The sequence below is a fragment of the Microtus oregoni genome, unplaced genomic scaffold, assembly GCF_018167655.1.
Source record: "Microtus oregoni isolate MIOR12 unplaced genomic scaffold, Mior012 000047F_ref0000412, whole genome shotgun sequence".
NCBI classification, from domain to species: domain Eukaryota; kingdom Metazoa; phylum Chordata; class Mammalia; order Rodentia; family Cricetidae; genus Microtus; species Microtus oregoni.
In genome coordinates this window covers 13239424-13265930 of record NW_024543221.1, presented here as the reverse complement: position 1 = coordinate 13265930, position 26507 = coordinate 13239424, and the positions used below count along the sequence as shown (strand labels likewise).

At 40.8% G+C, this 26507-nt stretch overlaps 1 protein-coding gene across 1 annotated transcript in view; it reads left to right on the top strand.

Annotated features, from left to right (window-relative positions):
• The first annotated feature begins 1170 nt into the window (after positions 1-1170).
• Kcnk2 (potassium two pore domain channel subfamily K member 2) overlaps positions 1171-26507 on the top strand; it is a 188220-nt gene continuing 162883 nt past the window's right edge. The window contains exon 1 of the mRNA XM_041635438.1: positions 1171-1536. Coding sequence (XP_041491372.1) covers positions 1503-1536 — 34 coding nt within the window. The 5' untranslated portion in view covers positions 1171-1502. The remainder of the gene's footprint in view (positions 1537-26507) is intronic.

The window sequence follows — 26507 nt, the reverse complement described above, 5'->3', positions numbered from 1 at the left end:
ACTGAGCAAAAGGTGTCCCAGGAGCAGAGTTCAGGCAAGGCTAGCTGAAAGTCCCCCTTTAGCTCTGGCCAAACCAGCTGGGATGAGTCTGCTATGGTGCACACACAGGGGCACACAGGAGGGACTTTTTAAAATATGTTCATAAAAGTGAATATATGTCTCTTGCATGATTTCAATAGCATGGATTGTCCCTGTGTGATGGAAAGATCAGGTTACTTCCCGCCAGCATCTAATGCACAGGGCCACATAGGAGTGTTTTGAACACAGATGTTTAAGATCTAGGATGGAAACTCCACAACATGGATCGCGTTACTTCAGGGTCACCCCGCACCTCACGCTCCCTGCTCAGCTGTGTTTTGTTACGGCTTTAACGGAGCAACGACGTGTTTCCACAGTCTCGGGCCGGTATTGGATGACAAGCCGGCTGATTTTGGTGGTTTGAGCAGACCGGTAGGGGGTTATACAAACCAGAGCAGTTTGCCTTCCAACAGTAAGAAAATATGTTAAGAATTACTGCCGATAGTCAAGGCTCTTTTTCCCTCCTTCACTGTCTCCTTTGCTCCTCACTCTTGTTTCAGCTTCCAATATTTTTTAAAGTTTGTTGTCACTTTTATGGTCTCTGAACGTCCCTCTGCTCTGGTCTAGGAGACTCTAACTTTAATAGCTTTCTTATCTCAGCAAATACCCCTTGAAACTGGGTTCTTATTTTTCTCTATCCCAACCCACTGAAAACAAACCAGGATATAAAACTGATGATATTCCTAACGTTTAAAAAAAAAAAGATAATCGATGCAATTTAGATAAGATAAAAAAAAAATAAAGAGGTAAAAGCCTCTATGGAGCCCGGCCAGCGATTCATCTGTTTGTATTAATAGGTTCCAGTCATAGTACACCAGGCACAGGACGTCTGTTTGCCACTGCACTTAGCAAGCACATGAGCATAAAAATAAACTTTGACAATGTAGATCTCTTTGTCCTTTCAGGAATGGAAAGCATTATGGACTTCAAAGTGTGCGAAGCCCGAATTGAAAATATAGTTTGTGCTTGTGTTTCTGCGGCTATGGGGTGGGACTTGGGGCCGCACAAGGCACGTGGATGATTTGTGGGTAAATAGTAGAACAGACACAAGCTAGCGAGAACAAACGATCCCAGCAACTTTGATAAGCCCATTCATAAGGAGGGAGCGTCTGTCTTTTAGGTTCCCTGGAACAACTGGGATATGATTCCTCATTTAATCAGGGTTTTCTTCCTGAACTAAACTGCAAAAACAGAGGACCCGAGGAGCACACTTCACTTGCACAGAGCAGCGCTTGTTCAATTTGAGTGTTTTTGGACAGGAAATCGATCTACAGGGTGACATTCACACACACAAAAGAAACAGTATGGGACGATGGCTCGTTAGTTCAAGTGACTCTGTTTTGGACATTACGGACCAGAAACCTTGGAGGAAGAACGGCGTTAAAGATCAAAAGCATGATAACTCCTGATGAAAACATCCCCAAATGATGAACCCACGCGTGAAAAGGAACTTCTACCGTAAGTATCTTTGCTGTGATCGAGCGTCTTGTTTGCCGAGCAGACCTCTGAGCAAGGGTGGGATGCAGGGTCTTCATCTGCAGACTGGTCTATAATTAAACTCTCTGGGTGCCTCCAGCAGAAGGCTCCTTGCTGACATGCCTTCCCTGATCCTGCAAGGCTGGAAGAAGCTGCAGGTTCTAGAGTTCCTTGGATGGCAGGCACACCATGCTTTACTGTGACGTGTGTGATTTTGGCAATACAGAATCCACCAGCATCTGTCAGTAAGTTACACTAAATCTGTGTGCAGATAGTTTTAAATTCTGTTACTTTGGTTTCACGTGGCTCATCCTGTAATCAAAACATGAATGTCCAGGGATTCATGCAATGCTATCAGGATTTGGAGAGACTCTGAACTATTTCCTGGGTGAATTTTATTTATCTATCTTATCTTCCTGCTGGAAAAGATGTGTAGAATCTGTGAATGGGCAAGGAGAAGGTGTCCCTGCACAGAATAGACTTCTTTGGAACTGACACCTTTACTGTTTCCAAAGTTTATGTCTATAGTGTTCAACAAGTCACCTGGAGACTAAGATGTCTCGTGTCTAAATGTGTTGACATGCTCTTACAAATGCGAACCAAGCTACGAAAGCCTTACTGCTGCTGTACAGATATTGAATCCGGCAAGTTCCAAGCTTAGAGTTTATTCCATACTAGGTTTAGACTTAGTCGACAGTTTTGAATGTTGCATAAAGTCTGCTGCTGAGTTCATCAGAAGATAAACCTCAGTTCACTCTGTAAATTAATTCATGAGTGTGATTGAGTTGTATGTACCAAAGAATTATTTGATAATGGAATTACATTACATTGCCTTTTCCAGTAAGGGGTTTCTTTAAAAGTCAAATTTTGAATTCTCTTCCACTTTGGTTACTCTTCTTATGACTTATTGTTTCTTTGGAAGGGTACCACCCGGGAACAACTAGCCTGTAGCATAGCTGAGCCTAATTTGTTTCCAGTCAGTATATAAGCTCCTGATGTCAGGCTGTATGCTGGAACGCTGGATAAGTTAGCCTGTTAGGACCTCCCTTTGTGGCAGGTGAACAGACAGGCTGAGATGCTGGCCATGTCCTCCATTGGACTGATGGTCTTGTAGGTGTGAGCCATGAATGGATGAAAGGGTCCTCGGAGTCCAGAGTGACAAGAGAAAGTCATCTAGCACAGGAGAGCCGCAAACTCATCCGTGACACTGCCCAGCAGCACCATTCTGGCAATTGGGTTTCCGCTTTGGCATACTTGGTGGAGATGTGTGTTAAGGTGAACCTGCCCTTCTCTACCACAAGTAGAGAAGACGAAAGCTGTGCATGTTAGATGTGGTGGTGGGATCCTTGGGGTAGGAACTGGTAAACCATCGTAACTAAGCAACAATGATCAGTAAGGTAAGATACTCTGGGATAATTACATGTAGCTTCAGGGTGAGCTTGAATCATAGCATGTATAGCATCATCTATAAAAACAGCTAAGGTTAAATTATCCCATTGGCAACTTTCACAGGTACCATTACTGGTAGAAATTCTAACTAGAAATTCGGACTAGACTGCCCCTAGCAGTAGCTCGGCAGCTCTTTTAGGGGTCAGTACCTTTTCAGGCTGGAATCATCTGGAATTGTTATCCATACTTCTGGGATCTCAATCAAGAAATGATGCAACAGTTGGGAGTTCTCACACTGGTTCCCGCCTGTGAGGAGAAGAAGAGCCTTAGGCCGAACAGGAAAGGAAAGCGAGAGAGGGGGTGGTGCGGTGACTGTGGGTCTGGAGGATTCCACAAGGGAGTCAGGAACACGAGTTCAAAGGCAGGCTTGGCAGTTCAGGGAGAGCCAATCTCATCCACACAATACACAACAGCAATAGAGCTGGGAATGTCTTCCACTGGAGGAAGTAGGTGTAACCCTGCAGCAGCTCAGCGGCAGGAGGGGCTTATGGGTAGCAGATGAGAGCGTGGTGTTCCTGCAGCATGCTTTGATTTTTCTAGTCAGCAACAGGGCACCAGAGGAGCCATAGGCAGGGTTGCGCCGTGTCTGTTGGATGAGGAAGGATGAGTGTCAGCCGCTGTGGGCGGCGGGGGCTCAGGCATTTTGAGTCAGACAGTTATGTGTTAGAATTCCAGACCTAACATTTTTAAATTTTTGGAAAAGTTGCCTAAATGCCATTTCTAGCTTTTTCTATATAAAACAGGATAATATCCCTTCTTATCCTTGTAAAGGTTGAATTAGATTGTTATGTTGTCTGACACAAAGTAAGTGTGTGATAGGATGGTGGAATTATATAAGCTTCAGGGACCTTTAACTCCTGAGTTCTGATAACCTGACATTTGGGGTTATTTATCCTCCGCCCCCCCCCCCAATTTTTTGGTTGAACTAAACACAAGCCATTGGTGCAAGCTGACGAAAAAAATCTGTTCTCTGAGTACTGCTCAGCTAAGACACACACACAAAAAAATGTTAAGCAAAGCTTAAAGAATATAAAAGAATGAACATCAGGCAGTGTGATGGCTCGAGCCTGTCATTCTTGCTTTTGAGAGATGGAGGTAGGGAACTCATCTTCAGTTCCTAAACATCCCAGACCACAGAGTGATATCTTGCCTCAAAAAACAAGCAAAACAAAACAGAATGAATAAGTCCATTGGGTTGCGTGAGTTAAAAACAACAAACGAAGGGTTTTCCGTTGATTTCCAGGCAAGGGTCAAACCTGTTTGTTTATGGTCCTTGATGCTCATAAAACCATGCACTCAGCTAACTGTTGTTATTAATTTCCCATTCAATGTTTGTATATAGCCTGTCTACTCATCTTAGAAAACCTGCTGTAGCCAGGTGGTGGTGGCACGCCTTTAATCCCAGCACTCAGGGAGGCAGAGGCAGGTGGATCTCTGTGAGCTTGAGGCCAGCCTGGTCTACAGAGTGAGTTTCAGGACAGCCACAGCTTCACAGAGAAACTCTGTATTGGAAAAAAGTAAGAAAAAAAAAGAAAGAAGGAAGGAAGGAAGGAAAGAAAGAAAACAAGCCCGTTGTAGCTGGTGGTATAGACAGCTGCAGCAGAAATGACCTTCTGTAAACTCAAGGACTAAAAATGTCTCCCATGGCATCTTTCCACAGGGCTTGCAAAAAGCAAAAAGAATTCTGTGGGTAACGCATTTTGATGATTTAATTTATCGTGTCTACTGTTCCAAGCACACGTGCAAAGCACTTGGGCAGAACCAGGGTTCTTGCACACTGTTGCTTAGGCTCCCACATCCCGGATAGGAAATAATCCAGTGGTTAGAATTTTCAATTGGCAAAAATCACTGGCATTAAAAAAAATGATCTCACATCTGTGCAGTATCATTTTTTTCCCCACAAATCTCCACACTCATGAGCTTGTTTTTTTTCGTATCCCTGTTGTGGAAGTGGAGGCTACACTTCACCTTTTGCATGGGTATACAAACAGACGTGAAATCAAACTTGCTGAAGCAGATGGCTGGGTGGGAGGCAGCGAAACGCAGCGCTCTGTGGGTTTCATTGAATGCTTTGTGATCGTCTCTGGGTTTTACCCAGAAGCATTTGATTTATCGACTGCTCTCACATGTCAATAGCAGTCTTACTCTTGATTGCTGACTAACACTAACTTTGTGTGACACCGTCTGCAGAGGACACACCCCTTTATGCATGAACACAGTACAGTGGAAGTGGCTTCAGCTCAAGGGAACTGTGCAGAAATTGTCGAAATGTCTAAGTTCTTGGCCCTCTTTACATGAGGAGGCGGAAAGTGTCCTGTAGCACTTTATTAATAGGTCTTAATAGTAAAAACCAGGAGTCAGATTGGGGAAAATGCTGAGAGAGCAGAGAGACAAAGGAGCAAAACCACGACCCCCTTACCTCTCCACTTTCGGGTCACAAAGAGACTGAGTTCCTGTTTCCTCCCGCCTTATCACTTCCTGTCTGTGTGTACAGACCTCCTCCAGACCTCTATGGTTGGCTATCGGCTAGCTCCACCCTCTGATCTCCAGGCAAGCTTTATTTGTACAAACAAGACAGCACTACGGGTCGGGCGGTGGTGGCGCAAGCCTTTAATCCCAGGTGGAGGCAGAGGCAGGGCAGATCTCTGTGAGTTCGAGGCCAGCCTGGTCTACAAGAGAGCTAGTTCCAGGACAGGAACCAAAAAGCTACGAAGAAACCCTGTCTCAAAAAGTCAAAAAGTCAAAAAGTCAAAAAAAAAAAGATAGCACTACAGCCCATTTGTTTTTTCGTTTCTTGTTTTGTAATTCCTGCTGTCGTCGCTGTCCTCCAAGTGAAACAGCTGCTGTCATTAGTGACTGCTCACAAGAACCACGAATATCAGGTTTCCTATGAGACAATAGGGAGTGTCACTGGACCCTCACTTGAGATTCCATTTCTCCTCCCAGCCATTTGTATGCAATCCTGCCCATTACAGGTGACTTCACGGGAGGCGCTAGACTCTCTATTAGGCTGGGGAAGGTTGAGGCCCCATCGATGCAGCTATGGGCAAGCCATCATCCATGTTAGGTGAAGGCTTTCCATCCAGTGCAGCTGCTTCGGGGTCATCCATGCTCCTTTAGGCAACCCCTCTTCTGTGATCTATAAATCAGTTAATGATTGGTTCCTGAGGTCAGACTTGGGTAGTGTTGTGTTGCCATTTGCTGTCTGTACAGAGAAGAGGGTAGACATTCCGTGCTACTCACCAGGGAAGGAATTCTTGCAATGAGGCCCTGGATGTGTTCTCGGCTGTGTTTCTCGAGGGTGCTAGGACATGGAGTGGGACAACTATGGGGCAAACACACTTCTGTGACTCTCTTAAAGTGGGCAGTGATAACAACAGCTGGCGCTCTGCCCCACCGCGCCTCAGAGGCCCATCAGCTGTCTCTGACAGGCATAGATTTGGAGGCTCATAGCATAGACTTTCTGATAATTACAGCCTAGCAACTGCTTGTCTTCCTTGCATAGGCTGAGGGAACTGTAGTCTATAGGTAAGACCTTGGGGCTGGATATCTCATGCAGGCTAACAGCTGGTGATTATGAAAAGTCACGTGTTGATTTTGTGTCAGTCACACTGTCTATGCCACAGGCATGTGTGTATGTGTGTATATATGTATATGTATGTCTGTGTATGTGTGTATATATGTATATGTATGTCTGTGTATGTGTGTATGTATCTGTGTGTATGTATGTGTGTGTTGACTGAAGTTTCTGTCCCATCTGATCCTGCAGTCTTTCAGTCCCAAAGAAATCACACAGAGGTCTACATTACTTATAAACTGATTGGCCCATTAGCTCAGGCTTCTTATTAACTCTTATAATTTACATTAGCCCATAATACTTGTCTGTGTTAGCCACGTGGCTTGGTACCTTTTTTGGCAAGGCAGTCACACCTTGCTTGCCCTGTGTCTGGCTTTCTCTGTGCGTGTATGATGCCTGTGGTCTGAAACTTTCCTCTTTTCAGAATTCTCGCTGCCCCACCGTTACCTCCTGTCTTGTTGCTCTGCCTATACTTCCTGCCTGGCTACTGACCAATCAGTGTTTATTTAAAATACAAGTGACAGGGTACAGACCATTGTCCCACAGCATGTGTGTGTATGTGTGTATGTGTATACATGTATGTGTGTCTGTGTATGCATGTATGTGTGTGTATATGTGTGTGTATATATGTGTTTGTGTGTATGCATGTGTGTATATGTGTGCATTACTCAGCCACTTAAAAACACCACTCATGTCAGAATAGCTAGGGGATAAACTACCCCTGCCTCCCAAAACAAGCAATGACAAGGGCATGACTCATTGTCTTATATACTCATTTGTCTAAAAATCTTTTTTTTCTGGAAATGCCTATTTAAATATTTACCCATTCAAAAAAATACCTGGACATCTGTCAAGTCTTTGTTGGTGGTTTTGAGAGTTCTTATAATGTTAAGAATGTAAATAACCGCTCTAGATCAGTGATGCACAGATAGTTGTTATTGGTTGCCCTATGCTCTTAACCATCTATCATAGAAAAATTATCGTTTTGGTGAAGTACAGTTGATATTATTTTATCTCTTTGTGGGTCATGTCATTAGTGTATTATTCAAATTGTTTTCCCAATGCAAAGTTATAAAAGTTTTTATTGGTGTTCATAGAATACTTGTAATTGTAGACTGAAGATTCTGTCCTGTCTGGCCTGGTCCCATAGCCATTCAGTCCCAAAGAAACAACACAGAGACTTATTTTAATTATAAACTGTTTGGCCTATTAGCTCAGGCTTATTATTAACTAGCTCTTACAACTTGAATTAACCCATAATTCTTGTCTATGTTTAGCCATGTGGCTTGGGCCTTTTATCAGTGAGGCGGTCTCTAGGAAATGAGAGGCTGTGGTTGAGAGCCGTTTCCTCCTGTTTTAGAATCCTCTCTAGTCCTGGGAATAAAGGTGTGCACCATCGTGATTAAAGGCATGCACTGCCTGGTTTCTCTGCCAAAGTAGTGCGGCTCTGCAAGGCTGATCAGTGGGCCTGTCTTACTCTCAGCTCTTCGGGAAAGCTTTATTTATTAAAACACAATTGAAATACCACTGCATGTAATTTAAATTTTATATTTTACATTTAGGTCCATGAACTACTTTGAGTTAATTTTTTCAGTACAGATAAACTATTGATAAAAATTTATGCTCTCTTTCTCTCTCTCCCCCCCTCTCCCTCTCCCCCTCCCTCTCCCTCTCCCTCTCCCTCTCTCATACACACACACACACACACATACACACACACACACACACACTCATCCACAGAATTTCCTTTGCAGTAAACATTCATTTGCCATTCTTTTGAGAGTTATTCCTAGGCTACTGTGTCCTATTAGTTCTGTGCACAGTTTCTATGATACCATATTCTCTTGCTTAATTAAGCTTTAGAGTTAGTTATGGGGTCATATATTCTGAGTCCTCTATTCTTTTCAAAACTAGTTTCCAAGTTATTTGTCATTCCAAATAAGTCTTATGGCATATTTCCTCTTTATGCATGTGTTTACATGTGTGTAGTGCATGCATGTGCACGCATGTTTTGCATATATATGAGTGGACACCATTGTTGATGTTGGGAGTCATCCTCTGTTGCCCTTCTGCCTCATGCACTGAGACAGCATCTCTCAATCAAACCCAGAACTTGCTGATATGGCTAGTCTTGCTAGCCAACTTGCTCTGGGGATTCCAACTCCATCATAGGAGGCTGGGGTTACAGGCAGCTGCTAGGCCCTCCTGGTGTTGAGTGGCTTTGGGATCTGAACTCTCGTTCTCTCTCATGCTTGTGTTGTAAATCCTTTGACCGCTGAGCTGTCGCCACAGCCGTTCCACATGTAAGTTTCCAAATCGACTTATGTTATTTACACATACCCCATGGGGTGTAAGAGTTAGTTGACTCACATGAGTCTAGGGAGAAATGACATCTTAACAATGCCAAGCCCTCCTCTTCGCACGGTTCGCTCTTCTGTCATCGGCATTTTATGGTTCCCTCCTACAAATTCTGCACATTTAACTTGTTAGATTCCCACCCGAACATGCGGCCTTTCAGAGCGATTGTAAATGGCTTCCTAAAGCTTCCACCTGCGATGACCGTTGCTAACACGCAAATGTGTTGGCTTGATCTTTATACACTGGTTGGCATGGCTCTAATGACCTTCTCTATTTCTTAATTCCTGAGAGCTTCTTTTGAGAAGCGATTTTGGTTATTTTTAGTATAGAACATGTCACTTCACAGTGACATTTCTGTCTCTTCTTTCCCAGGGTGCAGCTGCCATGTTTTCACTTACCTTGTGGTACTGGTGAGAGATTTCAGGATCATGTGGAATAGGAACCTGGTGAATAAACAGCCTCACTTAGCAAGAATAGAGCTCTAGTCTTCCTGTTAATCACGATGCTAGTCAGATATTTGTGTAAACATCCTCTAACAGATTAAAAGATCCTGGTCAAGTCCTGAGTTTGCTAAGAGATTTATTATAGATATTATTATTTATTATAGCTTATTTTTCTCCAGTACCATATGTCTACATAATACATTTTGTATCCTATATTTTGTTAATCTGGTCAGGTATATCAATTGAACTTTGAATCTTTAACTAGTCTGTGTTTAGTATTAACTCCAGATGGCTATGAAGCATATTTATATTTTATATGTTGATGGAAAAAAAATGAGCTGAGGGTTTTTGTTTTTGGTTTTTGGGTTTTTTTTTTACGTATGTAGGCATGGGGGATATTGGCATGAAGTTTTCTTTGCTTATTATTGAATGGTGTGTGGCAATTTCTGGCTCCCAAAATATCTCTCAAATGTACTTATAAGACTCTTAGACTATACCAATGGTAATTGCATGTTTAATTTAATTAATAGAGGGAAGCCAATCATCAGCAATGGAAATTACTGTCCCCTCAAGAGGGTAGTAATCTTGAGAATATATAGCTAATAAAAATAGAATGTATTATTGGTAAAATTCAATGAACTTACCTCGAATCAATGGATTGTCTAGCATGTTCATTCAAATATGAAGTGAGTTGAGAACCCACATCTAGCCTGAAACACTGCCCATTCTCACCTCCCTGTATATAGAAAATGAAACCCGAATTGAGTTTTCTATAAGTTGATAAGGCCTTGTTCATTTGCCAATCCTCCTCTACCCTGTACGGGGTAAGAGAGACAGAGACAGAGAAAGACACAGAGAGGACCCTTCTAGGCTGGATGCAAACCTACTCTCTATCCAGTTGGTGCTACAGGCAAAAGTTACCTTGCTTGCATGATGTCAAAGTGTTGATAAGGGGAGGCAGAATAGACTGTTTCCTTGTAGCCACTCACCAGCTTCCACTCTTAGCATCTTTCGGTCCCTTCTTCCACAATGGTCCCTGCGCCTTGGAGTAGCATGTGGATTTTTCATTTAGGATTGAGTACTCTGAAAGTCTCTCGTTCTCTATACCTTGACCAGTTTCTCTCTGTGTTGATCACCATCGACTACAAATAAAAACTTCTCTGATGATGGTCGATAGACACAGTAATCTCTGGATATAATGAGAAGTCATTGGAATTCAGTTTAATATTATGTCCCTTTAGCAGATTTTAATAGTAGTAATTTCTCCCTTAGAGTCTGTGGACTTTCTAGCCATAGGTTCATGGACCCAGTTCCAGCTATAATTTTTCATCTTATGGATCAGACTTAAATCCAATGGGAAAGTGATTGGTTACCCCAATGATGTTTGTGCCACAATTGCATAGGAACCTCTCTTGCCAAGCTGATTGTTATTGTAGCACACAGGGTTCACAGCTGGTGAGAGTCACAATTATCTTTCCCATCCTGTAGTGTTCACAATATCAGCATGATGAAAGCCAGTCAGAAGGAATGAGGCTTCTGCGTCAGTCCCAACTTGTTGTCTCCATGTTCTATGACTCAAATATGTGGGGTCTTCAGCAAAAAGGTCTTACTGTCAAGTTCTGGAGGGTAACCAAGAGAACTGGTGAGGTTACAGGTACTCACTGGTTAACAACTGCAGAAAGGGCAGCCCATGCTTGGCACTAGGCTTTATGCTAGCTTGTAATGTCCAGTGTGATTATTGTTGTCCCAGTACAGAGTAACTCCATTTAAACTCTTTTTGTATATGCATAGATATGTATTTTTAGGAAGTTTCTAAGGTAAAGGGCTTCTATATAAACTTTTGAAATGAATAGTCTAAGAATATCCCTCCCTATGCTCCCTTCTCTACTCTGCCCTGCTATGTGATAACTCTTGTAAGATATTCTGTGTTATGAACTCTGCTAATAATGTTTGGAACCAAATGTTGTGCATAGTTTGTTCAACTTAGAATCCTCACCAGGAATGAAGGGTAAAGTCTGACTGCAAAAGCATTTAGTCTCTTCTCAAATCGTCTGTAAACTGATTGTGCACTGGTGCTAACACTTGTCTTGTGGGGCCATGCACTACCTCAGAAGCCTGTTTCAGAACAAGGGTGCCCGTAATATTTCCAGCATCGATGCTTCTGAAGCCCAGAAGCTGCTCAGCATGATAGTCAAAGAACTGTCCTCTTTGGGACGTGTGAATTATGGAAATCTCACTTTCTGCTTCACACTAAGCTCCTATCACACACTCAGTCCCAAGAGAACTCCAGAGTTCACACACTTCAGCCAGAACATCTGTGGAAGAACTTTGACTTCTAAGACTTGTGACTAACCAATGACTGGCTTCTGTCTTCTTTTCTCTCTAGGGGCTATGAGTCTGTGGGTGACTTTATTAGTGGGGGAGGGTCATGTGAAAGGAAAAGAATTACTAGGAATTGAAGGAGGCATAGCTGGGTTATGCAATGCCTGACTACAAACATAGCTGTTGATACACAGCTTTGTGCAGTGTTGCAAGGAGGGACTGCTTGTTCATCCCAGCCACCCGGCTAGCTTAGCCCCAAAATAACCACACAGAAACTTTATTAATTAAATCACTGCTTGGCCCATTAGCTCTAGCTTCTTATTGGCTAACTCTTATATTAATTTAACCCATTTCTATTAATCTGTATATCGCCACATGGCAGTGGCTTACCTGGTAAAATTCCCAGCATCTTTCTCTGGCAGATCCATGCATCTCCCTCTGACTCTGCCTCCATTCTCCCAGCATGCCATTTAGTTTTCCCTGCCTACCTAAGTTCTGTCCTATCAACAGGCCCATAGCAGTTTCTTTATTAACCAATGAAAGCAACACATAGACAGAAGGACCTCCTACAGTATAGCCTATGGATTTGGAGACTGAAGGATGGGTCCCTAAAATGGGAACTTTGGGGTTCAAAGGTGATAATGCTACTGTCAAGCAATGCTGTAAATCCCTTCTCCAAATCTACCCTTAAAGTTTAGCAACTTTCTCTGCGACTTTCTCTATCTCCCACTTTGTGATCAGATAGGGCAGAATTTCTCCTTGGAACTCTACGAGCTCTCCAGGCACCAGGCAGCCTGCTATTGCAGACGCCCCCCCCCCCTTTAGACAGAGCAGAACCCACTCTGTTACCCAAACCCAGGAAGCCAAGCATGCCAGTTCAGTGAATCATCTTTAAAATCTGCCCCCTGGCTATAAATATGTCAAGTTCAGTATTTTTATCACTTGAGTGGAGCTCTGTTGAAGTGGTTAGACAATGGGAAGAAACGAGAGCCTTTGAGCTAAGTATAAGGCAATCATGGTCAAGGACTGCTTGCCCCAGTTAGCAAACCTGGCCATGCCACACAGAGACTTGGCATCTTAAGACTGTTGCAACTCACACCCACCAACCAGAGAGAATCCTGACTAAAAAGTTAATTAATTAATTACTTTTACATACCCACCAGTTCTCTCTCCCTCCCCATACCTCTCTTCTACTCCTCTATCCACTCCTCCTCCATCTCCATTCAGAAAGGGTAAGGCCTCCCATGGGAGTCAACAAAGCATGGCACATCTATCCTTCCCTTGCATCCCACCAAAGGAAACAGGTTCCAAAGGGCCAGCTGATGCATCAGTGATGTGGTCCCACTGCTAGGGGCTCTACCAAAGACCAAGCTACACAACTGTTACCCAGATGCAGAGGGCATATGTCGGTCCCATGATGACTCCCTAGCTGTCCATCCAGAGTACATGAGCTCCCGCAAGCTTGGGTCAGTTGTCTCTGTGAATTTACCCCTCCCCCATCATGATCTTGACCACCTTTGCTCATATAATCCCTTCTCATTCTCAGTTACCAGATGAAGACTCTATGATGACAATTACGGCAGTCACCAATCTGACTGCACGCGAAGCTGGTTCAGGTATCCTCTCCACTATTGCTAGGACTCTTAACTGAGGTCATCCTGTGAGTTCCTGGGAGTTTCCCTGGCACCAGTTTCTCCCTAACCCCATAATTGCCCCCTCTATCAAGATATCTCTTCCATTGCCCTCCCCCTCTGCCCCCAATTTGACCATCCTTGTTAGTGTTAGGGTTAGGGCTAGGGTTAGGGTGGGATAGAAACACGAGGGATCAAAATGGCAAAGAATATCTTTTAATAAGCAACAAATTCTTAAATTTGGTTTGATGTCTGTTTTCACCAAAGCCAGAAATAATACTAGACTACTGTAAATCTGAAAAAAAAATGGTCTATTTGATAACAAAACACTTAGCTTTATAAATGAAAAAATGGAAGTGAGATGGCTCAGTACACACTGATTCTGGCATACTGGTAGCTGCCATCTTGGATACTGCCTCCCTGTTTTCTGCGGTGCTTGGCTTATTTTTGTGTCTCCAACTACTGCACTTGACTGTATGTGATATTCTTGTCACCAGGTCAAGCAATTTTCCTTTTTGTTCCCCTCCTTGGATGGAACATTTATTTGGCTTCTGGAAGATAAGTGTCATGATCACTCTCAGGCAGGTATAGGGACCCAAATAGGACAGGACAAGGTCTCCACCAGGAACAAACCTGCTATGATGCTTAGGACCTCACTGGGTCTGCCAGGCATCACACTGAGTCTCTGGCATCCTCTGGACTGGCTGTGTGGTTGATTGAGGACTGTGACACTAGAAATAGAAAGGAGGCACTGTGAACGTTGGGGCCACTCTGGGGGTGTCTGTGCCGTGGCACTCAGCCTCGCAGGAGCCCCATCCACTCACATGTGCCGTGGCACTCAGCCTCGCAGGAGCCCCATCCACTCACATGTGACATGGCACTCGGCCTCGCAGGAGCCCCATCCACTCACATGTGCCGTGGCACTCGGCCTCGCAGGAGCCCCATCCACGCACATGTGCCGTGGCACTCGGCCTCGCAGGAGCCCCATCCACTCACATGTGCCGTGGCACTCGGCCTCGCAGGAGCCCCATCCACTCACATGTGCCGTGGCACTCGGCCTCGCAGGAGCCCCATCCACTCACATGTGCCGTGGCACTCGGCCTCGCAGGAGCCCCATCCACTCACATGTGCCATGGCACTCAGCCTCGCAGGAGCCCCATCCACGCACATGGCTGATACGTTCCTCCTCTTGGCATTTCAAGTCTGCACAGGCCCACACAGTCTCCTCAATCACAGCCCTGCTCTCGTGCAGAAAGGCTTGCCCTTGCCCATGTTCCAGAAGCACTGTACTCAAGGATGCCTCACAGTTTCCAAGCTACATGTCACATTCTTCCTCCAACTTGTCAAAACCCCTCCTGAACTGAACGGCACCTCCTTCATGGAAGACTGTGTGCCTGACATTTCCACTGAGTGAGCATTACTCAAATACCAGACCCTACCCAAGAGAAGGAAAAGCCACTGTGGTTTGTTTGCATTATTTTTGCATAATTTTCAAATATGTTTCAGGGACACATTAAAAACAAAACACTAGGGGCCAGGATGTGGCTGAGTTGGCAGAGTGCTCACACAGCATGCACAGAGCCCTGGGTTCAAGTTCCAGCGGCTCATAAATTGGCATAGTGATACATGCTTGCACCGAGCACTTAGGAGGTAAAGGAGGGAGAATCAGAAGTTCAAGGTCATCCTTTCCCACATAGTGAGTTCAAGACCAGACTGGGCTACATGAAACCCTACCTTGAAACCAAAAATAAATAAATAATTAATAAAAACCAAAAAAAAAAATAAAATAAAACTCCAAATGAGTGACATCCAATCACCCATCGTTGTCTTTCCATGTATCCTCACCCTTCAGATAGAACATACAGAGAGAAAGATGCTCACATTTTTCATTTTGCTCAAATATATACATATGCATACATGACTTTTATATACATACAAACATATACATATGCATACACGACTTTTCTTTAAACTGGAATAGAATCAGCATACATTATGCCATTGCAATTTGTGTATTTGGATCAACACAATATCCTGGACACATATTTGCTGAGAGGCAATATGTCTATAGTGGTTATGGGCCAGGATTTCACGCTTCTCTGTCCTGAGTTCAGATCCAAGTCCTGAAGCTGAATGTCTGTAATTTTAGAAAGGATACCTCATCTCTTAGTTTTCTCATTTGCTAAATGAGGATAATATCAGTGTAAACCTTGTGGTGTGGCTGAGGGGTTAATTGAAGAAATGAGTACATCAGGCTCTTAGTGCACATCGAGCAATGGAGGCATTATCATTGCTTTGCAGACCAGACGGTGCATACGGGATTTCTATAATGCTCTGGGTTTGAATAATGTTCTTTCTCCTTCCTCCTCTGTTCCTAACCCCTCTCTTCTCTCGCCTGTATTTTCCTCTTTCACAAAGAAAGATGAATTTATTTTTATTTTATGTTCATGAGTGTTTTGTCTGCATAGATACGTGTATACGTGCATATGCAGTGCCCACAGAGGCCAGGAGAGGGCAGTAGAGTCCCTCGAGCTGGAGTTACAGATGGATGCAAGCCACATGCGGATGCTAGGAACCAAACCTGTGTCCTCTAGAGGGCAGCCATGCTCTTCAGGCTGAGCCATCTCTCCAGAAGCTATTTTCCTTTCCCTGCAGTCATTTTAACTAACACTACACCTCTATACAAAGTCCCTTCACAAACAGTCTTAAACACAACCTTCTGGATGTTTCCAGATGGTTAACAGTCCATATCCCACAATCTACATGCAGCATATATGCATCTTTATAATCACACATACAAGTATGTGGGTTTTGTAAAATTATTTTTGCAGTGAAATGAAAGCCTATTAAAATAACTTTCTTTTATATTTTTTTAATTAAAAAATTAAATTACTTTTATACACACCATGATGGCTAGTTTATTGTCAACTTGACAGATGCTAGAGAGAACTGAGAAGATGAACCTGAATTGAGAAAATGCCCCTGTAAGATCTGGCTGTAGGAAAGCCTTAGGACATTTTAAAATTAGTGATTGATGTGGGAGGGGCCAGCCCATTGTGGGAGGGGCCACCTCTGGGCTGGTGGCCTGGGCTGTATAAGAAAGGAGCTTGAGCAAACTTTGGAGAGCAAGCCAGTAAGCAGCACCTCCCCCCACCATGGGCTCTGCATCACTTCCTGCCTCCAGGATCCTGCCTTGTTTGAGTTCCTGTCCTGACTTCCTTCAGTGATGAAATATAATATGGAAGAGTAAGCAAAACAAACCCTTTCTTCCCCTGATGTGGGAGTGTCATATATCAATCTGTTGATTTCATTGGCTAAGTAATAAACAAACTGCTTGGGCTCATAGCTTAGAATATAGGTGGGTGGAGTAAACAGAACAGAATGCTGGGAGGAAGAGGAAGTGAGCTCAGAGACGCCATCCTCTCCTCTCCTGGGGAGACACAGGCGATGAAGCTCCGACCCAGGATGGACGTAGGCTAGAATCTTCCCAGTAAGTGCACCTTGGGGTGCTACACACAGATGATTAGAAATGGGCTAAATTAATATGTGAGAATTAGCCTAGAAGAGAATGGGCCAAGCAGTGTTAAAAGAATACAGTTTCCGTGTAATTATTTCGGGTAAAGCTAGCCGGGCGAGCGGCCGGGTGCCGGGGATGCAGCCTGCCGCTCCTATTCCAACATTCTCCAAGTTGCTTTTGGTCATAGTGTTCCATCACAGTAACAGAAACACTACTACCTATGCTGATCATTCTCCCCACTTCTTCTCCCCTCCCATCTCTTTAATATCTGTTTCCCCTCCCCCCACACAAATATTTACTTCATGTTTATATCCATTCATTTTGTCTTGTGATACAGAGTTTAACCAGGGCAGTGTGTGGCCTTGGGTTGAGAGCTATTCTTTGAAACCTGTGGGGTCAGCAGTGGGTATGCAACTGAAGACGGTGATTTCCCCTCTTCCAGAATCTACCAGGAGCCAATAGTTCAGCTGTAGAGGGGAGGGCCCCATGAGCCTCCCTCTATCACCAGTTGTTGACAGAGCTGCTCTTGTGGGGCCTCCTGCAGGGAACCAGAGGTGCTGTGAGTTGTTGGTTGTGTGATGGTATGGAGTCTTGAGGACGACATTTTATAGCTCTTCATCCTGTCTTCTGACTCTTATGTACTTGGTTGCTTTTATAGTTATACCTACTACTGCCTTCTGTAAAACCCAAGTCAGCAGGGAAGTTCTGAGAGTTTTCTTTGTGTATGCATCATTGTTGGTGTTGAATACTACAGTGCGCATCTGGACTCTTGGGTGTTCTCCTACTAATCCAGGAGAGGGGTCGTGGGCTCTGAATGTTTGTGTTTCTTCCCTTTCATAAATGTTCCCAGATTGTCCTCTAGATTTATGAATCTATCAGCAATTCCCAGGATCATCTCACAAGTCCCCACTGAGAGTGCTCCACCGTCACTGCTCTCTCTTCTGTCAGTTCGATGGATCTGAAGGGATGCTGTGTTTTGTAACTTCAGCTTCCATTTCCCGTTAGTAAATACAGAAAATAGTTATGCGTATGTGTTGGCCATTTGGTTTTTCTTGTCTATGAATTGTCTGTTTATATTTGTTGCTCATCTCTCTGTTAGGTTGTCAGTGTCTTGTTAATTTGTAAAGTGCTCCTTCCTGTAATTACAGCTTTTAAATCCTGATCTGTCACCCACATTGCAAACATATCTTCTGAATCTGCCACTTGTTTAATTTCTTTATTTATACTATCTGCTGCTATGCAACAGTTATTTATTAGTGTCTGTCTGGGTCTTCCCCAGACCTTCCAGTCAGTGCTAATAGTATCTTTATAGTTATCACTTTAACCCAGTGGTTCTCATCTTGTGGGTCATGACCCCTTTGGAGGTTGAATGACCCTTTCTTAGGGGTCACAAATCAGGCATCCCACATTTCATATATTTAAATATAATTCATAGTGGCAGTAAGATTACAGTTATGAAGTAGCAATGAAAATAGTCTTATGTTTAGGGGCCATTGCAACATGAGGAACTATATTAAAGGGTCAGAGCATTAGGAAGATTAAGAGCCACAAAACCATTTGCTTGTTTTGTTTGGTATCTAACTTCAGACAAATGAACTATTCTGACTCTTGCAGGATAAGTGTCCAGCCCAGAGCTGATGTTGTTAATCATTTTCTCTTTCTTTATTTCCTTCCTGATTGAATTGCAGTTTGGTCCTATGTCAAATTCTCATGTATGTTTCATTTCTTTAAGTATCCCCCCCAGGTTCTACTGATCTACTTTTATGGACTTATGTATCTTTACGTTATATTATATTACATTATATTATATTTCAGTAACCTTGTGGAATATTCCAGTACTTGATATGAATTAATTGTTCTTTTAATTTTGTTTCATATTATTTAAATATGTTTTTATTTCATATAACTTTTAAAATTACACTAAATTCAGAACATTTTATATTATTATAATGTATTATAATCATTTAAAGTATTGTTAAGACTATTATTACATGAAATCAAGCAGTAAAAGCATTCTCCCAGGAGTTGCCTTACATAATGCCTATGTAGTTACAAATGAATATATATACATTCTTACATTATGGAGATTGTTTTTAATAATTCATCTTATTAATGTCTCCCTTTATAGGGCCGAAAGATTTTATGAATCCTATGACTTCCTTAATTTAGTTTACATTGTTATTTAAAAAGAAATACTTTCTTCTTTTCCTTTTTGATGTATGCTACCAACAAAGGAAAAATGTACTGATTCTGATGGCTGAATTTGTATTTATACATTCCATCAAATAGTTTCTATAAGTATTAATGATTGTCCCCTGTTTAAATTTCTTCGATTTTTTTTTCACTAAAAACAGTTGTATTTCTTCATTACTAGTATTTGATTTCTTGGTCCCATTGTTTTCAATAGACTTCCAAAATTAAAATAGAGTAAGTATTAACAATAAACACAAACAGTAACTACGAAACATCTCTCAGGTTTTGGAAGCTATTGATGTGAATTGTGTGGGTTCACCTCATTTATAACGTCACATTATCGGGATCTTATGTGTGTGTCCCTTGGTTTAGCAGCTAGACTCTGGCTTCTCTTATCTAACAGGATGAATTTATGATTCAGTCATACCATGGCATGGGCCACCCAAGTGGTATACTTCACTGTCAAATGTATCACCTACTGTTGAATGACTGTCTGGTTGTTTAGGGTTTTGTGTGGTGACAAATAAAGCTTCTAGAAACATTGATCCACACATGTCTGTAAGAACTTACTTATTTTAGCTTTCTTGAGAATTGTGTATAGTGTATTTTGATCATATTCTCCATTCCTTCCCAAACTCTTCCCAACCAGTGTTCCCTTCCGTTTCCACTCAACTTTGTATTATTTCCCCTCATCAAGGCAAATCTGTGATGTCTGAGTATTCTTGATGAATGGTTTCCTACTGGAATGTGACTGATATATCAGGGGTTACACTCTAAGAGAAACCAGCCTTTCTTTTTTCATCAGCTAATAATTATTGTGCCTTCTTTTATCTCTTATTGAAAAAAATAAAATGGGAGTTAAATATTAGGGAAATAAACCTGAGAAATCATGAGCCATGGAGAAATAATCTTCTCCACTTTCTCTGTTCAAAAACAAATGTGTATTTCCTTAGGCCCATCCTTCTTTCTCCTGTGTGTTCCTCTAGCTTCCTCTCAGTCCACCAGAAAACTCTTTGATCTACTCTAACGATCTTTGTGTGGACTCTACCCTTCAACGTCTGACTCCATTGACAGTATCAGAATGACACCACAAACAAATTTCCCACAGCATTTCCCCCTTTTGTCTAAATAAAAAGGAAGGGTTTTAACTCTAAAATTAACACTATATACAATAAGAACAAGTACCAAGTAAGAAACACCTTCACAATGACAGTTAATTAGTGTTTGGCAAATTGAAAGTAAATGCTCCATTATTATCCTATCTTGGTAAATCCAAAGTTTTGTATCCTGATTTACTTTCTATCATAACTCTGGAAAGCTGTAACTATAACTATCTAATCTTCAACCCCATCAGAGACCTGTTATAGATGACTATTAACCTGCCTTTCTTTATTATCCTTAATATCTTTCAAGGACTAGAACTTTACATTTTCTAAATGAACTGTATAGGTACAATACCTTAAACAAGAATAGAAGCACATATACAGTATAACAAAAATAACCTTAAACTTGTATTAATATACAAAAATGGCTTAACAAGAGTAGAAACTTATATACAGTATTAAAAATTTTAAATTTGTATCAACATACAAAGTATTTCAAGAGTAGAAGCATATATATAATAATTAAAAATAACCTCAAATTTGTATCAATATATAAAAATTCATATCAATGTAAACTATTTGAGACTGGTAGCTGCATTTTTAGTTTGAAAGTAGATTCAATAATATACTCTTTTATCCTATCATTTCTATATTTTCTCTTTTTCTTTTCAGAATGAGATCCCTGAATTTAATCTCCTTTGACCATAACCACTAACAACTTCTAACCAACCCCCCTAAATGATGACAAATATCTACCAAATGACCAAAAACCACTCACCCCACCTCTTGAAAATGCAGGTGTCATTTTCTTAAAATTACTTCCTGTTGTCTGGGGTTGATGGCATCTTTAATGGACCTAAACAATTTGAGATGAAGATCATGTCCTCAGAGAGCTAGCTATCATCCATTCTCAGTGTGGTAGGAATGTAGAGGTTGGTGACATTACCACAGTTTAGGTGGAGTCATCATTGTGCGACCCCATCATCCTTTTGGAGATTTGAAAGGTTGCTGTTAGGAATAGTCATGGTTCACGGCAGAAAATGTAAACATTTAAATATCATAGGCAGCAGATCTCTGAGAGGTTAAATACACCTGGGACACATAAGCTTAATTCTTAATTACCTGCTCCACACCTAAGCACAAAATTATGTACAGGAAGCTAGATGAAGCCTATTTCTAGAATTAGTTAGCAGTCTTACATGACCATTAATATCATTGACAGACAGAAAATTTAAAAATTTAAATATATAGTAATATAATTTTAAATATAAATTTTGAGATAATATTTATACCTTAAGAAATAATTTAAAGAGTCAAAATAAATCCAAGGGAATGAGGTTAGTGACAATATGATAGTCTCTAGATTTTAGTTTTCTTATGTCTTATATCTAGTACCTCTTCTGAGCTTGGGTTTAGAGAAGGAGAAAACTATACTCCAAATCCAAAACTAGCTTTAGATTTTAATTGAGTTGAAATTACAAAACGGCCATTTGCATCATATGTCTATAGAGAACAAAAGAAACTACATTTGGGATGATTTATGAATTTTTTTGGTTGGAAATGTGTTACACCATTAAGCCAGTTTGTTCTTTTTCTTGGGGCTTTTTCTCTGGATAATTTGTCTCCTTTTCAGGTATCTCATTTGTCCAGGGGTTCTTAGTTGGATGCTTTAATTCTTGTGGAGATAAAAAAAAAAAATCCTGCCCCAACCCTAACTATGGGGAGTTTCCTTTTTTTTTTCTGCAAGGTTACAGCTAATCAAATGAAGGATATTTGTTAGTCTTAAAAGTTAGTTTAGATTGAAGGATTACACTTTTTGATAAACTATCACCTCTCCTAATCAAGAGTTCTCTCCTTTTCTAATCTAATTTTAATCAATTTTGATGGTATCCATGGCTTTTCTTCTCCTATGGAAACAAAAGTGAAGCCTGTTCCCCAATCTAACATATATTCTGGTTTCTATTCTGAGGTCAACACATCTTTAAAGTACATAGGCTGATTTAATTTAGTGGGTATTTATGTTATCCAATGTCTTTCCACAGCTGTTGTTCCTTTCTCATTAGTACTTAAAACTTAAAGTCAATAGAGTGTATCTATCTCTGGGGGGGGGGTCTTTATTACCCACTTCTGTTTATTAAGTATATCTTTTAAAGTGTAATTAAGATCCTTTTGTAACTGCTTGTCCTTTAAGATTTCATGTTATACCATTTAATATGCTTCATATTGTAACATGCAAGAATTGTTTCATTTTACTAGAGATATATCCAGAAATATTGTCAGTCTTAATTTGTACAGGTATACCCATGATGGCAATTAACTTCCAATGAATTGTAATTATAAAATCAGTCTTTTCAGTACTTAAAGCAGTTGCCCATTGAAATCCTGAATATGTATATACGATATGGTATACATATTTTAACTTTCCAAACTCTGCAAAATAAAACACATCCATTTGTCAAATACTATTTCTTTGAGTACCATTTGGGTTACTTTCTGCAGGTAGTGTAGCTTAGTTATATAAAGAACAAGTAGGACATTTCCTTATAATTTCCCTGGCCTGTTGTTAAGTGACAGAAAAATCTTTCTTCAAACCTTTGTTATTAACATGGTGTTTCTGAGGCTTCTAGCACATTTCCTAACAGTAGTTGCTCAATTACATTATAACCTTTTACTAGAAGGCTTGGTAGGCCTGTATGGGATCTAATATGTGTTTTATATATAAGGGATAATTTCTATTCCTGATTTTCTTGTAATTGAATAAATAACAGAGATAATCCTGAATCATCTGGTATAAGGTCAGTGATTTCAATATGTAAAACAACTCTGCATATTAGGAGTCAGTATCTATATTAAGATGTTTTGGAAATCTAATAATGGGACTAACATTTAATTTTGACTTTTGAACAGAATCATAATGGCTTTGCGTCACTTTGTTAATCCTAACTTAATCACCTAACTTTTCTGATTTATTTGGATCAGTATAAAATATAGAGACTCCATACACTGGTGTTCTTCCTACAATGTGAGGAAGGACCAAATTAGTTCTCTTTACAAACTGAAGTTTCTTGCTTTGGGAATATTAGTTGCTAGTGTCTCACAAAAATTACTGCAAGCTATAATGTTTATTTTCTGCTCATAATGAGGCTATTTCATTATTAATAAAAGGTGCCACAATTTCTGCTGGGTTGAGTCCTGTTAATTGATGAAGTCCCAATTTTCCTTTCAGAATAAATTCAGAAACCTTTTCTACATAGGTCTTTAAGTTTTTACTCTATCTGTGTGGTTAAATACCTATTCTAAGACATTATCTTCTCTCTGCATAAGAATTCCTGTGGGAAAATGCATAGAAGGTAAAATAACCAGAATGCAATCAAGTTCAAAGATCCAAGACATAAATTAGTTAGTTCTTGAATTGTTAGTCCAAATGTGGACTGTAGCCAGTTATTATATCCCAGCAGTTTTTGAAAATCATTAAGAATTCATAATTAATATCTCCTGATTTGTATTTTCTGTGGTTGAACTATTTACAAACATATCTTGTATCCTAAGTAATTAATAGAATCTCCTCTTTGTATTTTTAGGAACAACTTGTAATTTCCAACAAAGCAATTTTTTTTACTTTTCCAAATATTTTTCTAAGGTATCTGATTCAGTTAGTAAGATATTACCCATGCAATGGTAAATTACAGTTTGAGGAAACTATTTACAAATTATTTCCAATGACTGTTGTACAAAATATTGATACAAGGTGGGGCTGTTTAACAGCCTTTGTGGAGGAATTTCCCACTGATACCTTATAACAGGCTGGGAATTATTTTAATTCTCAGGTACCGTGGATGCAAATTTTTCTCTATCCTGCTTTTGTAAAGGTATAGTAAAAAAAAAAAAAGCAGCCTTTTAGATCAATCACTACAATAGGCTATCCTTTAAGTAATACAGAAGACAAGGGAATTCCAAGCTGTAAAGAGCCTGTAGGTTGAGTCATCCTATGTATGGCTCATAAACCTGTTAATGTTCTTCATTTTCTTGATTTCCTTTTAATGAAAAATAAGGGTGGATTTCAAGGACTAGTTGATTCTCCAATATACTGAGCATCTAATTATTTCTCTATCAACTGTTCTAGTACCTGCAGTTTCTTTTTTTGATGTTTCACCTATATAGGTTTGTCAGCCAACTATTTTAAAGGTAGGGCTGTTGGTACCTTTAAAAGACCAACAACTGTTCTGTCCTGCTTACGTACAACCTGAATAGCCTGTAACTGTTCTTGATAATACTTTTTAATATTTCTCTCGGAAACATTCTTTAATTTACAGTTTGATTCTCAGATTGGGGAAATGCAAATCTATGTTTTTTCAATTGCTACAACAAATCCCTTTCCCATAAATTCATTGCTATGTTAGCATCTACTTAGAGCCCTTTTCTTTCCTCCTGTGTGCCCTTCTAGCTTCCTCTCAGTCTGTCAGAGAACTCTATGGTCTACTCCATTCAGACTAGAGTGGACTCTGCCATTCAAACACAGGTCCAACTCCCTTGCCAATCTCAAGGAAGATTGGCAACACAAATCTCCCACAACAAATAATTACCAAGAATTCCTTGGGTAGAGGTAGAACCTGACATCCTTCTCCATGCTGGGATTTCATCTGGCTCGAGCTTTAACAGGTCTTATGCATGCTGTGACAACCACTGTGAGTTCGTACATGCAGCTGCCCTGCTATGTCCGAAAGGCATTGCTTCATTGTACTCACCCACCACCTCTCTCTGGCGCTTATGCTCTTTGTATGCCTTCATGTGCAATGATCCCTGAAGCTTTAGAGAGGGGAGAGTGGTGCACGCCTTTCATTTAGGGATGAACGTTTTTGAGTCCCTTACCCTCTGGACTCTGACCAGGTGTAGGTGTCTGTGTTGGTCAGCACATACTGCAAACAGGTGCTCCTCTGATGAAGACTGAATGGTGCCTTAATCTACAGGCATAATGATGTCCTTAGGAGTTTGATAGAATGCCTCTTATGCTGGGTAATAGTAGTAGGTTCTCTTCTAGGGTCTTGATCTGTCTAACCATAGGTTATTTGCCAGTAATGAGACCAGGAGCAAGATTTACATCCAATCAGAAAATGGTTATCCCCATGGCATTCATGCCACTATTTCCCTAGTGGGTATACTCTGCCTGGCCAGTCTTTACTGTAGCTTATGGGGCTCTAGTTAGGGTTGATGGTTACTTTTCTCCTCTGGTAGTGTGCACAATGCTTTCCATTCCTATTGCTAGACAGTAGGGATAGAGCTTCCAGATTAGACACAACTTCATTTCTCCATGTTCTATAAGAAGTGGTTTAAAATATTTTTTTAATTTGATTTTATTCTCTTATTGAATTGTGTGAGAGTATTGGTGCATGTATACACAGGTTGCTCTTATGGAGGTCAAAGGATAACTTGTAAGGGTCATTCTTTCCTGCTACCTTGAAGCAGAGTTTCTCTATTGCCTGTGAATAGAGTATTTCACTAGCTGTCCCATGACTTTCAAGTGTTGGAATTATAGATGCATACCAGTGTATCTGGCCTTTTGTGAGTTTCAAGACTTGAACTCATGTTGTTAGTCTTACATAGTTCCTACTGAGCCATCGCCTCAGCTTCAGAACTTGAGTCTTTAAACTTATTTGTATAGATACTTAGAAATTGGATTGCTGGGTTTCTACAGTTAAGTACACACTTTACTTTCTTTTTAGAGCTAGGTTCCTTTCCAACATGGTTGTACAGTTTGTGCTCCTCCTGCTCCGTATCCTCATCAGCTTTGGGTATGATAGTTTCAATAGGTCTTCAGGAGTTCCTATGTATCCTGAACACTTAACCTTCGTTAGATGTGTTTAGTGACTATTTTCTCCCTCTTCTACTTATTGTCTGTTCATTATTGCAGCAGTGTAGCTTAATAAATGTAAGGCTTTCATCTTCATGAATTCTGGTTCACCTACTTTTTATAGTTAATATTCTGTCCATTGTATAAGAAATCTGTCTGCTTCAAGTTTGTGATGGTATTCTTTAAAGATTTTTTTTCTATAAAATATCATTTTAGATTTAATCTTTAAGCCTGTTTTCAATTTTGAATTGATTTTTGCATAGCTAGGTTTGTTTTCATTTGGATGCTGTGTCCCAGAAACATTGGTTGAAATGGTGCCCTCCCTTCCTGAGATGGTTTGGTCAACTGGACAGTCATCTGCGTATGTGGAGGACCACAGATGGACCTTCCCTGCTGGCCCATTCTTCTGGTTTCCACTTTTTTTTTATTAAATATTTTTTTTTATTGAGAAATGGAGAAAATAAAAAAAAACAAGTTTCCACCTCCTCCCAGCCTCCCATTTCCCTCCCCCT